At 47.1% G+C, this 15,190-nt stretch overlaps 1 protein-coding gene across 7 annotated transcripts in view; it reads left to right on the top strand.

Moving 5' to 3' along the window:
* TDRD9 (tudor domain containing 9) overlaps window positions 1-15,190 on the top strand; it is a 121,481-nt gene that overhangs the window by 101,811 nt on the left and 4,480 nt on the right. For 6 of the 7 annotated variants that reach the window (XM_045448402.1, XM_045448404.1, XM_045448405.1 and 3 more), the window contains 2 exons: window positions 5,392-5,530; window positions 9,007-9,125. In XM_045448402.1, coding sequence (XP_045304358.1) covers window positions 5,392-5,530; window positions 9,007-9,125 — 258 coding nt within the window. Of the gene's footprint in view, window positions 1-5,391; window positions 5,531-8,578; window positions 8,765-9,006; window positions 9,126-15,190 lie in introns of those variants that run through there. The other variant, XR_006704226.1, reaches the window with a different exon arrangement.

Genomic DNA, 15,190 nt, shown 5'->3' on the forward strand with positions numbered 1-15,190 from the left:
TAAACACTGCCCTACTCTATTCACATATGTATTTGTCCCCAACCTGCTCTTGTCCCCCAAAGGATTTAATATGCCTTTAAATGTTGGAATTGGGCCTCTCTCTAATTTTGCCATAATGAGCTGATAAATATCTTGATGAATGGGGTGTCTTCTGAGTCCTCCGCGGGGCGGACAGACCTGTAAAAACCGCAGCACGTGTCCTTGTCTAACAAGGAAGGGCGCCACCGTGTGGGAGCAGGGGCACGGCTCCGGGAATACCCGGACACCGCACTGTCCTTGCCTCTTACTAGACCAGGCTCCTGCTTCGATTTCCCGGTAAATGTGCTCTTTTGGAGGGTTTGCGTGACTCCGGGTATTAGTTTCAAATCTCCAAAGCGCAAGTGGTTACGTGCTAGAGACACTCAAGAAATGTGGAAATCGATGGTATTTAAATCACCATCTTTCTAGAACAAAAACAAGCGTCCGAGGGGGAAGGTGGTACTTTGCACGCAGCCCGTACTTCACGCTCGTTTTGTTGAGTTTAGGTGAAGGGAGCCAGAATGGGGCGCTTTCTGTGACCGCGTGGGGAATGCCGGCGGTCCAAACACGGAGGCTCCGCCAGGTGGGCCCACGAGGGGACGGTGGCCTGCGCCTCGTCACGGGAGCCCTGCCTCTGGTCAGCTGGGGGAGCCTTTTGTAATCTGTGGGGTCAGCAGCAGCTGTGCTTGAGGAGCTTGCGGGGGACGCGGTGGTTGACATGGGCGCACTCGGCCTTCCCCCCGCACCGGGCGCCCCGGCCCCAGCGGCCCTCGGCGCGGGGTCCGCGCAGTCCTGTCGATGCTGGCGGCCACCCGGGGACCACGGGGAAGGTCTGCCATCTCCAACATGGCGTCCGTGGTGGCAGGAGGCGAGGGAGCAAAAGGTCCCTTCGGAGAGGATAAGGAGGGACTTTATTCTCGCACTGGGCGGAGAAAAGGGAGGGCCGCGGTCCCCTCTCCCGCGCCTGGTGGCCGCTGACCAGCTGCAGCTCACGACCCCTCTGCGAGCCCAGTGACCGAGCCCTGGCGGTGCTGGCTCCCCTGTTGCCTCTGCCTCCGGTCGCCCTTCGGCGCACCTGCCCCCGGGTGGGCTTCGCCTTTCCTGCCGCCCCCGCCCCGGGTGCTTCCGCGTGGAGAGCCTGCTGGAGCGTTGTCCCCTGCGAGCCCAGCGTCTCCAGGAGCGCGTTCTGCTGGCCGCCCTCACCTCCCGCCGGAGTCCTCACAGCTGGGCAGGGGCGGTGGGGAGGGCTCCACGGGGCAGGGGTGCTGCGGAGGCCGGGGGAGGAGAACTCTTCCAAAACAACAGAAAGCCCCGCCAGGCAAACCCGTTAATGGATGACGGCCGTGGATTAAAAGGGAACTTCCACTCTCTCACCGTTTGTTCCACTGACTGGCCGCGTGACAGATCAGCCATCAGCCCTCTGGTTGCTGTGGCAGGGATTCAGCGGCCGCCAGGGACAGCCCCGCGGTGGGCGGGTCTTCAGCAGGAGGCCCGACGGCTCCTGGCTCCCGTGGAAACCCTGCCTCCGCCCTTCTGCTCACGTGGCTGGTGGCCCGGGGCCTCGGCTTCTGCTCGCCAGGGCCTCTGCGGGTGGCGTCTGCAAGGGCTCGTCGGGGCTTCCTCGCGGCCTGGTGGTTGGGTGCCCACGGCCAGCGTCCTGACAGAGCTGAGTGGAAGCCGTGTCCCCTTTGATGAGCGACCTCCGAAGCGTTCCACGCTGAGATTTGCTCCGGCCACTGTCCCACTCAGACCTGAGGCCTGGGATCCAAGACCCCACTTCTCACTGGAAAGCGTCCACTTTGCACCATGAAAACAGCACATAAGATGCGCGCTCCTGACCTCCCTGTCTGTACGGCATGCCGCCTTCTGTATGCCGACGTGTCGTCTGAATTGTTCGGTGTAGTCATGGACCGTTTTTGTAATTTAAAACATCTTGATCTACCAATGTTTTTAAAAAGCTGGAGAAAATTGGGGAATACAGCAAAGGTGTCTTTTTTTTTTTTTTAATTTTTTTTTGGTGTTTGTTTATTTTTTTATTTATTTATTTTTTTTTTCAACGTTTATTTATTTTTGGGACAGAGAGAGACAGAGCATGAACGGGGGAGGGGCAGAGAGAGGGAGACACAGAATCAGAAACAGGCTCCAGGCTCTGAGCCATCAGCCCAGAGCCTGACGCAGGGCTCGAACTCACGGACCGCGAGATTGTGACCTGGCTAAAGTCGGATGCTTAACCAACTGCGCCACCCAGGCGCCCCTATGTTTGTTTATTTTTGAAAGAGAGAGTGAGAGGCGGAGGGGCAGAGAGAGAAGGAGTCACAGAATCCAAAGCAGGCTCCAGGCTCCGAGCTGTTAGCACAGAGTGTCTTTAAGTATTGGAAGCGTGAGGTGACGGGAATGTAGAGCGGGAGGGGGTGCTGTCGGGTCTGGCGGGAAGGCTGTGGCGGCAGGTAGACCTGGGCTCCCTGGCTGGCATGCCCCCTGCTGCCTGCCCCGGGGCATGCCAGGTGCCCCTCCAGCTTCTGACGCATCCCCATCTGTAAAGAAGGACAGTGGTGAGCTCACGGGCGCAGCACGGTGCCCAGAGACGGTAGCTGCCGTGAGGGATGTCCGTCCTGCCCTGGCCGCTCCTGGCAGCATCGGGGAAGCCGAAGGAGGCGGAAGGTCCTTACCCGGGGAGTGGCCTTGGCAGGATTTGGAAATCTCAGTACACTTTGAACAAACACAGTTGTCCCTCAAACAACACAGCCTACTGTTGACCGGAAGCCTTACTGATAACCTGGGGTAGGTGCACACGCTTTGTGTGTTCTATGTGTTTACGTACTGTATTCGCGCAATCGGGGAAGCTAGAGAAAAATGTTCTTTTCAACAGATGCCCCCCAAATTTTCCAGTGTATTCATTGAAAAGAATCCGCATATAATTGGAGCTGCTCAGTTCAAACCTGTGTTTAAGGGTGGACAGTACTTTGCAGATTACTACGGTGCATGTTGCAGAATATTTAAGGGAACATTTTTATATGGAGGCTTCAGACTGACTAGAGGAACTATGTTTCCTTCTTTGGCTAGACAGCTGTAAAGTATGAGCTTGCAGGACAGGCTCCTCTTCTGTTGCATTTACTTTAAACGTCATTGTCTGGAGAAGTTGGTTCTAACAAGCATAGCAGTTGTCAGCTCCCATAAACGTGAGCTCCTTTATGTAAGCTGTCTCCGAACGGTTTGCTCGTCTGGCATGTCCTTGCTGTGTCTGCACCGAGCCCGCTTGCTTGGATCCTGTCGTGACTTTTGCTGTTGCCGGTCTGAGTTTAAATGTGGTTATAAAGGAAGTAAAAATATTTCTGTGGTCCTGATTACTGTGTCTCAGGGTCCCATAAGTTTTTAGGATCCTCAGAAAAGAACGAAAGCTGGTGTTTTAATTACCTTTATTGATTTCAGGTGTAGAGCAGATGAACAGGTGCGGGTCAGTTCCAGGCTGAATATCTGGGGACCGTCCGTGGTGATGAGCATGTGTTACCACATGTGAGGGCCACTGATGAGCAGCTGTTAGTCGTACTGTTGGTGACCTGGGCTGTTATCTGTGTTCTGGAAAAGTTTTGTATAAACTGAAATAATAGTAAATGATATTCTATTAAAAACGTGGGGAGCATAGTGTTTATAAAGGAACACTTCAGCAATCATTTTGTATAGCAAATGCTCAGCACCATATTTACCAGTCTGAATTCTGGGTCTTTGATTTCACTTGAAGTGGGATTCTCTTTCATTTTCATTGAAGTGAAAAAGAAGTCTGTTGTGTGTGTATGTATATCTTTAGGACTAAGAAAAAAGCTCTTTTTTGGCCTAGATTATTTTCATCAAAACGTTGTTGATTAAAAAAAACAAAACTTGGGGGGCCTGGGGGGCTCAGTCGGTTAGGCGTCCGACTTTGGCTCAGGTCACAATCTCGCGGTCTGTGAGTTCGAGCCCCGCGTCGGGATCTGTGCTGATGGCTCAGAGCCTGGAGCCTGCTTCCAATTCTGTGTCTTCCTCTCTCTCTCTGCCCCTCCCCCATTCATGCTCTGTCTCAAAAATAAGTAAACATTAAAAAAAAAAAACTGATATTAAAAGAAACCAAAACTTTATTGATATAAATTATGGGAAAAGGTATTTCATTTTTTTTAATTTTAAATGTTTTTATTTATTTTTGAGAGGGAGAGACACATACAGAGCACAAGCCGAGAAGGGGCAGAGAGAGAGGGAGACACAGAATCTGAAGCAGGCTCCAGGCTCTGAGCTGTCAGCACAGATCCCCACGTGGGGCTCGAACTCACAAACCATGAGATCATGGCCTGAGCTGAGGTCCAATGCTTAACCAACTGAGCCACCCAGGCACCCCAATATCTGTTCATTTTATATTGTTGAGCCTGTTCTGGGCTGTGGTGCTGTCATTTAATCTAACATCTGGGGTGAAAGAAGGAGCCCACAGGCAGAGGAAGGGTCTCCACGGGAGGAGCCTGGCAGAGAGGCCTGTAGGGAAGCCGGGGGAGCTGGAGCCTGGCGCAGGGGTGGAGGGAGAATGTGGGTTTGAGATGACCTCGGGGAGCGAAGCGGGCACTGGATGCTGCGTGGCTTGCAGCAGGCTCTGGTTTTTCTCAAAATGGCACAGGAAACCACCCTTAAGACTGGGTTTGTTTTTGTTATAATGATGGGAAGAGAAAAAAAAATCCTGGGTCTGTTTTGAAAAACTAACACTCTCTGCTGCATGGGAACGGACTGGAAGAAGCAGGAGTAGGTGTGGGGAAGATGGGTCAGAAAGGGATCGCATGAGTCTAGGTGCAAAGTGGCGATGGCTCAGACCAGGCTGGTGACAGCTGAGATGGAGGGGTCACCAGGTTTAAGGATGTGTTGAACATGGAAGTGACAGGGCGCAGTGCTGGAGGGAGGGGGCAGGTTTTGGTTAAAGGAGGATGTGACGCTCTGTGTTGTGTGTACAGCTGTTTCAGGGTAGGAAGGTGGGACATAACATCTTGTAAGCTTCTAAGTGCTAGACTTGTTTCACAAGCCATAAATACTCTGTGGAAACCTCACTAATAAGAATTTAACCCATGGGAAGAACTCGAAGGAAGGAAAAGACTGAATGTGATAAAATAGTCTTTATGTTCTGTGCTGCAGTGAGAAATAGAAACCTAAATAACGGACTCATAAACACATGTACCGTCCTTATAACTACATAGCCTCTGTTGTTTCTGATGTAAACACCGGAAGAGAAAATGCAAAAATAAACAAAATTAGTTGCTGTACGAGGTCTGGCAGAACAATGATTTTATTGGCCAGTTCCTTTAACGTTGAAACAATGGGTTAACAATTTCAAAATACTAACTCTTCTAAAAACTTTTCATTTAGGGTTGATCGGGATGGAAAAAACTATACTGGAGTCCTTTGTGGTTTGGGGTGGAATCCAACCACGGGGGCCCCTATCCTGCCAGAGCATGACATTGAGCTAGCATTTGATGTTCAGTTCAACGTGGAGGATATCATAGAGGTAAGACTGACTCATCAGCACTGTAGTAGTTCTCTCTCTCTCTCTCTCTCTGTCTCTCTCTGTCTCTCTCTCTCCCTCCCTCTCTCTCTCTCTCCCTCTCTCTTTCTTTCTCGGTTGGTTTGTACACCCATTTAACAGCGCAGTGTCTGACACGGACCTTTATTTATTTATTTATTTATTTATTTATTTATTTTCTTTTTTTAATGCTTATTTATTTTTGAGACAGAAAGAGCGTGAGTGGGGGAGGGGCAGAGAGGGAGACACAGAATCCAAAACAGGCTCCAGGCTCTGAGCTGTCAGCACAGAGCCCGATGCCGGGCTCAAACCCACAAACCATGAGATCATGACCTGAGCCAAAGTCAGACGCTTAACTGACTGAGCCACCCAGGGGCCCCTGACATGGACCTTTAAATACATACCTACGTCTCTGGCCCCAGAGGTGCTTGCTGTCCCTTAACCTGCCTATTTTACTTCCCTTTTCTGTAGGAAGTAGCTTCCCAATAGAGACGGTGCTCTATGAATTTCTCCTGTGGGATCTCTGGGCACAGGAGGCTTTTCTGGGCAGTGGGAGTAAACACCAGGCCAGTAGGACTGCTGGGGATCTCTGTCCATGCCTCCCTCCGGGTCCGGACTAGCTGCACATCCTTGCTGGTCCACGGTGGGAAGCGAGGAAGCGGAATCCTGCTCTCGGCTTCATCCTCTCGACAAGGGTGGACGGCCTGCTGAGCGCGTAGCGGTGCGGCCGCGTGTGTCTGTGCGGGGCCAGGACGTGATAAATGTAGCGGGCAAGGTTAAGCACTTAGAAACTTAGGGAGCAGGCTAACAAAGTAATTTTATGGCTTTTGAATCTGATCATGAAAAATGTGGGCTTATGTTTTATATGCTTGTGTTTTTTATAGTTTGTTGTTCTAGTAATTCAGTTTTGGTGCATTTTGCAAAGTGAGAAAGCTGGTCCTCCACCACAGGTAGTTTGAACGGCGCTGCTGTAAAGTACGTGGCCCTTTTTCTTCTCAGAAGTTGCACGAACTAGGTGAGGTCGGCGTAACTGCGTAGAAGGGGGTGGAGGAAGAAGGCAGGCGCTATGGTGAGCTGCGCCGAGCCCGCCCTTATCCCCCAGGGTGCTGTGGTTACAGTTGTTGGTGTTTTCATTTTATTGACTTAACTTTCACTCTAAGGTGTTTTGGGACTTAAAGATACTCCTTAATAGTCCTAATTGTAAAATATAAAACTTCAAGAAGTAAATATAGGAGAAAATCTGGATGGCCTTGGATTTGGCAGGAAGTTTCTGGATGCAACACCTAAAGTACAGTCTGTGAAAGAAGAAAGGAGAAGCTGAACTTTGTCAAAATTAAAACCTGCTGTGCCAGAGACCCGGCTAAGAGGATGAAGAGATGGGCCGTTCACGAGGAGCAAATGCTTGCGGATCATGTATGTGATAAAGGACTTTTATCATAATACGCAAGCCAGTCATTAGAAACGTAAGTAAGCGAAAACATGGGCAGCAGCGTCCTAGTCACAAGGAAACGCGAGTTAAGACCATGACGTACGTCCACGTGCCCGTTAGAATGGCTGAAATCCAAGAAACTGACAACAGTGCTGGCGAGGATGTGAAGCAGCAGGGACTCTGGGGATGCAGAAAGGAGGTAGAGCTTTAGAAGACAGAGCACACATCCACCGTGAGACCCGACAGTCCCACCTCGAGTGTTTTCTCTAAGAGATTTGAAGACTCACATCCACAGAGAATCCATTTGGGAATGTCGATTGCGTCGCTCGTCGTTTATAATTGCTGAAAGTTGGAATCAGCCAAGATGTCCTTCAACGGGGGGAGTGCAGGATGGCCGTGGGATGGGATGCTCTTCAGCACTTGAGAGGAATGAGTGGTTGATTCATGCAACGTCACAAACAAGTCTCTCTTAAAACTTCTTTTAATGTTTATTTTTGAGAGAGAGAGCGGGGGCGGGGGCAGAGAGAGAGGGAGACACAGAATCCGAAGCAGGCTCCAGGCTCCGAACTATCAGCACAGAGCCCGACGCGGGGCTTGAACCCACCAACTGTGAGATGATGAGCCCTCCAGGCACCCCACGGATAAGTCTTAAATGCGTGTTTCCAAGTAGGAGAAGCCAGGATTCACGGGCTACTATTTTAAGAGTCCATTCACGTGACATTCTGGGGAAGGATAAACTAAAGGACAGAGCGGATTGGTGGTCACTCCAGAGCAGAAGGGCTGCTCTCTGGGGTGTTCAGCTGGTGGATGCGTGACCCCGTGTGCTTGTCAACCCACACACAGGCTGCCCCTCATGAAGGAGGGGAACTAAGGTGTGTGATTGAAACACACACACACACACACACACACACACACACACACACACACACATATTTTGGGTAATTGCGTTGAGGAGAAAAGGAGCTTTGGAAGACAGTGTTTTGACTGAAAACAGGCTGCAGCACATAAACACCGCTCTCAGTCCAGCCCCTTCACTCTGGAGGTGTTTTACACGGTACTGAGGCTGAGCGGCCGGTACATGGATGTGCGAGCTGGGTTTCTCACCGGACAGGAGTTCCAGACGAGCAGGGAAGGCTGGAATGGACCCTGGGATACGGGATGACCCAGCTCATCAGTATGAGCACGACCAACCTCTCCATGCACCAGTGCGCGCGTGTGCGTCCATGCGGCTCTGTACACACGCATGTACCGACCGCCCGCCTTGTGAAGGCCTAGAGGCTGTGACACCCCCAAAGCCACCAGCACACCGTATGCCCAGACTCTGGTTTCTGACAGGATTTTCCGGGAGAAGGAAGCGGGCTTCTTGGAGAAATGGCTCTCCTGGGGCTGGAGCAGGGAAAACAGAGGGTGAGGTGTGGGGCTTCCTGTAGCGCCAGGAAGTAAACAAGTGCTCGGAGCTAGAGGACAGGGCACGTCGAGGGGCCGCAGGGCCAACCGGGAGAGCCCCACTGGCCAAAGCTGCCGCGGTTTGGGCGGCAAAATGAACAAAGCAGTACTGGATTATAACCCAGGAAGGTAAGATGATTTATTTGCGTGTCCGTAAGGTCATAAAGAAATGGTGGAATAAACAAATGCGGGAGAAGAGACAGGTCTTCGTACCGGAGGATTCCCATCAGGGTCTGTGGATCCCTGCCTCCAGGAAGTGGAGCGTCATCTGCCCCCAGACCCGACTGTGAGGGTGGGCTGGACTCGGTGATGTGCGTCCAAGCAGAAGAGGAGGGGTGTAAGAGGTGTGATTAGACTGAAACGTCAGAACCTTTCTTGCTGATTTTCAGTGTTTTCTTTTGTTACTGTTCCTTAAACTGCAGTAGTGGTGATTGATGTTATTTGTGTTGTTTTAATAATTTGTTCCAGAAACTGCATTGATGATAGTAATAAGAGTATGAACTCTGAACGCTAATGAAGTATTTAAATGTGGAATGGAATTCAGTTACAGAACCACATGAATGTTGGTGTTACCATTTATTTACAGATCAATATTCTCAGGGCTGCTATTAACAAGCTAGTGTGCGATGGACCCAATGGGTCGAAGTTTCTTGGGCCAGAAAGAATCGCACAGTTACAGGACAGCGCTCGTCAGAAACTTCTAGGGTAAGTTGTCCACCTTAGAAAAGGTGTTAAATATGCAAAGCTGTCCCAGCTGTCGGGAGAAAGGCTAGCTTTAGTTCACACTCTTCGTTTTTTTACGTAACCATATTTTTCTGTGAACTTCGTGCTGAGGTTGAACATACATAAGGTGCGTGGGCCGTCTCAGGGTATTTGCCCAGGGGAGCGACGCCCAGATCAGAAATGATTCTAGAAAACGTGAAAAGTGCTCCTGAAACCAAAAGAAATCCCCCTAGAATGTACACGGGAAGGTGCGGAATATCACCACGATGCCAGATGCCGCTTGCCCGCCACAGGACACTGCCTCGGGCAAGGAAGGGCCAGTGCCTGGTGTCCCTGTTACCTCACAGCCACTGTTGGCAAGGGTGACCTCGTCCTGACCGGCAGTCCAGTGATCGTAGCGCATTCGTACAGTTGTGCCAGCCTCCCCACGGCTCAGTGGTACAGCATTTCTGTCCTCCCCGGAAGTTCACTCGTAAACAGTTTAAGACTGGATTGGGGTGGGGGCGCCTGAGCGGCTCAGTCGGTTAAGTGTCCGACCTCGGCTCAGGTGATGGTCTCCTACTTCACAGGTTCGAGCCCTGTGTGGGGCTCTATGCTGACAGCTCAGAGCCTGGAGCCTGCTTCGGATTCTGTGTCTCCCCGTCTCTCTGCCCCTCCCCTGCTTGCACTCTCAAAAACAAATAAATATTTAAAAAAATTTTTTAAACTGAATTAGGGTGATTGTTGCACAGCTCTGTAAATTTACTAAGATTATGGAATTACAGACTTAAAATTGGTGAATTCTGTAGTAAATAAATTATATCTCAACAAAGCTGTTTTAAAAAACATAACTTGTTTTTTGCCCATCTGTTCCCACCCTTGGCCGCCACTGATCTGCGCCCGGTCTCTGAAAACCTTATGTACATGGAATCGCGTTTTTTTTTTTCTTTTTAATCTGGCTTTCTTCACTTAGCATAACAGGTTTGCGATTCATCCGTGTCATAACACGTTTGTTCTTTGCTGTTGCTGGGTGATGCTCCATTGTGTATGCGCCACACTCTGTTCAGCAGCGGGTGAGAGGCGTGGATTGTTCCCAGTATTGGGCTCTGTTGAACAGCGCGGCCGCGAAGGGTCGTGCAAAGTCTTCAGGTGAACATTTATCTTCAGTTCTCGGGTAGATATCTAGGAGTGCCGTTGGTACGCTGTGTGGGGAGTCTGTGTTAACTTTTTAAGGACCGGCCAGATGGTTTTCCACAGTGACTACTGTGTTACGCTCCCGCCAGCAGCGCATGTTCCAGTTTCTCCACGTCCTCGCCAGCGCTCGGCACTGTCCGGATACTTCTTTATGGTCGACAGTCCGGCGGGGGTATGGTGGTAGCTCCTTGTGGTTCTGATTGGTGTCTCCTCAGTGACTAATAATACAGAGCATTTGTCCATATCCTCATTAACCAGGTTTATATTTTTTGGTGAAATATCTGTTCAAATCTTTTACCCAGTTTTTAAATCGAGTTGTCTTGTTTGTGAGTTTCAGAAATTCTTTATAAATTTTAGCTGAAAGTTTCTTCGCAGATATGTAATTTGCAGATATTTTCCTGGTATTTTGTTTTTTCATTTTCTTTTTTTTTTTTTAATTTTTTTTAACATTTATTTATTTTTGAGACAGAGAGAGACAGAGCATGAACGGGGGAGGGTCAGAGAGAGGGAGACACAGAATCTGAAACAGGCTCCAGGCTCTGAGCCGTCAGCACAGAGCCCGACGCGGGGCTCGAACTCACAGACCGCGAGATCGTGACCTGAGCCGAAGTCGGCCGCCCAACCGACTGAGCCACCCAGGCGCCCCTGTCTTTTCATTTTCTTAATGGCATCTTCTGAAAAATACAAGTTCTTAGTTTTGATGACGTCTGCTTTATCTTTTTTTAAAAAAATGGATTATGCTTTTGGTGTTGTTATATCTGAAAAATCTTCGCTAAGCCCAAAGTCATAGAAGTTCTGTTCTCTGTTTTCCTCTCTTATATTTACTTGGTGTATTTAGGTTTTTGGTCTGTTTTGAGATGACACTTGTGTAGTATGGTATGAGGTGGAAGAGTCTAAGTTCATTTTGTCATAGCTGAACATCCGTTCGTTATAACCACATTGGCTGGAAAGCTCTACTTTCCCTACTGAATTGCCTTGGCACCTGTCAAAAATCAGTTGGCCACAAATGTTGTAAAGGTTTGTGTCCGGACTTCCTGTTTCTTTTTGCTTATGTCTGTCGTACGCCAATATGGCATCGTCTTGATTGCCAAAGCTTGAAATTGGGTAACGTTAGTCTTCCTATTTTGTTCTTGTTTTTTCAAAATTATGCTTACTATTCTAATTTTTTTTCTTAATGTTTATTTACTCTTGAAGGAGAGAGATAGAACGTGAGTGGGGGAGGGGCAGAGAGAGGGAGACAGAATCCAAAGCAGGCTCCAGGCTCTGAGCTGTCAGCACAGAGCCCGATGGCGGGTCTTGAACTCACAATCTGTGAGACCATGACCTGAGTGAAGTTGGTTGCCCCGCTGACTGAGCCACTCAGGTGCCCCTATGCTTAACTGTTCTAGATCGTTTTTTTTCCATATACATTTTATTCATTTGTTTAAAAAAATTTTTTTAATGCTTTATTTATTTTTGAGAGAGACAGAGACAGAATGTGAGTGGGTTAGGGGCAGAGAGAGGGAGACACAGAATCCGAAGCAGGCCCCAGGCTCCGAGCTGTCAGCACAGTGCCCAATGTGGGGCTCGAACCCACAAACTGTGAGATCATGACCTGAGCCGAAGTTGGATGCTCCACTGACTGAGCCACCCAGGCGCCCCAGTGTTTTAGTGTTTGGGTTGCTATTGTGAATGAAATCATTTTACTTTTGTTTTTGGGTTGTTCCTTGCTAAAAATGAAGAATTGATTTTTACGTATTGATTTTATCTTGTGACTCTGTAAAAGCCATTAGTATAGTCGTTTTTGTAGATTCTTCAGGTTTTCTCTCTCACGTACAGGGTTGTATTTACAAGCAAAGACAGATTTTCTTCTTCCTTACTGACCTGTTATGCTCCGATTTTTTTTTTCTTGTTTGAGTATATGGGCCATTGCAATGCTGAATGGAAGCGGTAAGGCAAACAGCTTTGTCTTCTTAGTCCAGTTTTAGGGAGAAGGCATTTAGTCATCCACTGTTAATGTATGATGTTAGCTGTCGGGTTTTCATAAAGGCTCTTTTATCAGGTTGAAAGATCCTTTCTGTTCCTCGTGGGCTGAGGGCTGTTATTAGGAAAGGAGGTGCATTTTCCCAAGTATTTTTTTCTGTCTATGAGGTAAGCATGGCTTTTTTTTTTTCTTCTTTTCATTCAGTTTACATGGTATATTGTATTAATTGGTTTTTGGATGTTAAAGCCAGCCTTGCATTTCTGTTTTGAATTCCACTTGGTATGTAATCCTTTTCATAGATTCGTAGATTGGTTGCAACATGTTTTTATTAAGGATTTTTTCACCTGTGTTCATGAGGGTTGTTTCTTTGTAGTTTACTTGTGGTATCTTTGTCTGATTTGGTGTCAGGGTAAAACTGGACTCTAAGAATGTGTTGGGAAGTGTTCCCTGCTACTCTTGTCTGTGAGTGTTTGTGTGAGATTGGTATTATTTCTTCCTTAAATATTTGACAGAATTTTCCAATGAGGCCATCTGAGCGTGGACTTTGTGGGGAAATTTTAAGTTACTAATTCAATGTCTTATATTTTAGGTATATTCAGATTTTTCTATTTTTTTTAAGTTAGTTTTGGTAATTTGTGTCTTTTAGGAATTTGTTCATTTAAAAAAATGTTTATTTTTGAGAGAGAGAGAGAGAGAGAGCATGGCAAGCAGGGGAGAGCAGAGAGAGGAAGAGAGAGAACCCCAGGCCCTGCACCTTCAGCACGGAGCCCGATGCTTGGCTTGATCTCATGAACCATGAGGTCATGACCTGAGCTGGAAACAAGAGTCAGATGCTCAACTGACTGAGCCACCCAGGCATCCCTGGAATTTGTTCATTTATTTTTATTTTTATTTATTATTTATTTTTTAAAATTTATATCCAAGTTAGTTAGCATACAGTACAATAATGATTTTAGGAGTAGAATACAGTGAGTCATCCCCTACATATAACACCCCGTGCTCAACCCCACAAGGGTTCTCCTCAATGCCCCTTGTCCATTTAGCCCATGCCCCCAGCTACCTCCCCTCCAGCAACCCTCAGTTCTCTATATTTAAGAGTCTCTTCTGTTTTGTCCCCCTCCCTGTTTTTATATTATTTTTGCTTCCCTTCCCTTATGTTCATCTGTTCTGTGTCTTAAAGTCCTCATATGAGTGAAGTCATATGATACGTGTCTTTCTCTGACTAATTTCACTTAGCTTAATACCTTCCAGTTCCATCCACGTAGTTGCAAATGGCAAGATTTCATTCTTTTTGATTGCCGAGTAATACTCCACTGCATATCTATACCACATCTTCTTTATCCATTCATTCATCTGTTCATGGACATTTTGGCTCTTTCCATACTTTGCCTATTGTTGATAGGGCTGCTATAAGCATGGGGGTGCATGTGCCCCTTTGAAACAGCACACCTGTATCCTTTGGGTAAATAACTAGTAGCACAATTGCTGGGTTGTAGGGTAGTACTATTTTTAATTTTTTGAGGAACCTCCATACTGTTTTCCAGAGTGGCTGCACCAGCTTGCATTTCCACCAGCAGTACCAAAGGGTTCCCCTTTCTCTGCATCTTTGCCCAACATCTGTTGTTGCCTGAGTTGTTAATATTAGCCATCCTTACTGGTGTGGGGTGATATCTCATTGTGGTTTTGATTTGTATTTCCCTGATGATGAGTGATGTTGAGTGTTTTGTCATGTGTCTCTTGGCCATCTGAATGTCTTCTTTGGAAAAGTGTCTATATTCATGTCTTTTGCCCTTTTCTTCCCTGGATTATTGGTTTTTTGGGTGTTGAGTTTGATAAGTTCTTTACAGATTTTGGATACTAACTTTTTATGTGATATGTCATTTGTAAATATCTTCTCATGGAATTTGTTCATTTAAATTGACTTATTTATTGGCATAAAATTGTTCAGAATCTTTTTATGGTCCTTTTATTTTCTGTACAGTTGATAGTTGTGTCCCCTCTTTTGTTTATGATTTTGATAATGTGTGTCTCCTTTTTTTTTTTTTCTTGGTTAACTCAGCTAAAGTTTACCAATTTTGTCAGTCTTTTCAATTTCACTGTTTTTTTTTCCTCCTAGTGTTAATGTCTTTTCCTGTTTGTCGATGTTCACTCTTAAAATTATTAGTCCTTTACTTCTGATTACTTTGGATTTAATTTGCTCTTTTTCTAGTTGTACAACCTAGAACCTTTGATTATTGTTTTGAGACCTTTCTTTTCTGTCACAGGCATTTAAAGCTGTATGTTCCCTCTGTCACTGTTTTAGCTGCATCCCATATTTTCTGATCTATTTTAATTTTCACTCTTTTCAAAATACGCTCTCGTTTTCCTTGTGATGTATTCTTTGACCAAATGGGTAATTGTTTATAAGTATATTAATTTTCAGATATTTGGGGATATTTTCCAACTTTCCTTACATTGTTGATGTATAATTTATTTCTGTGTAGGCAGTATACATACTTTCAATGATTTCCATATTTAAAAAAATTACTTTAATGTTTATTTTTCAGAGAGACAGAGTGTAAGTGGGAGAGGGGCAGAGAGAGAGGGAGACACAGAATCTGAAGCAGGCTCCAGACTCTGAACTGTCAGCACAGAGCCCAGTGCGGGGCTTGAACTCATGAACTGTGAGATCCTGACCTAAGCTGAAGTTAGACACTTAACCGACTGAGCCACCCAGGTGCCCCATGAATGAGTTCCATATTTTAAAATTTATTGAGACTTGTTTTATGGCTTAGCATAGATATAGTCTTTCCTGGGAAGTGTTCCGTGATCACTTGAAAATTTGAATGTGTACCTGCTCTTGTGGGGTGGAAGCCTCGGTTGATGTTGGTTAGATCAAGCTGGTGAGTTGTGGCAGCCATCAAGCGTCTAT

This window comes from Leopardus geoffroyi, chromosome B3, assembly GCF_018350155.1.
Source record: "Leopardus geoffroyi isolate Oge1 chromosome B3, O.geoffroyi_Oge1_pat1.0, whole genome shotgun sequence".
In the NCBI taxonomy this organism is placed as follows: domain Eukaryota; kingdom Metazoa; phylum Chordata; class Mammalia; order Carnivora; family Felidae; genus Leopardus; species Leopardus geoffroyi.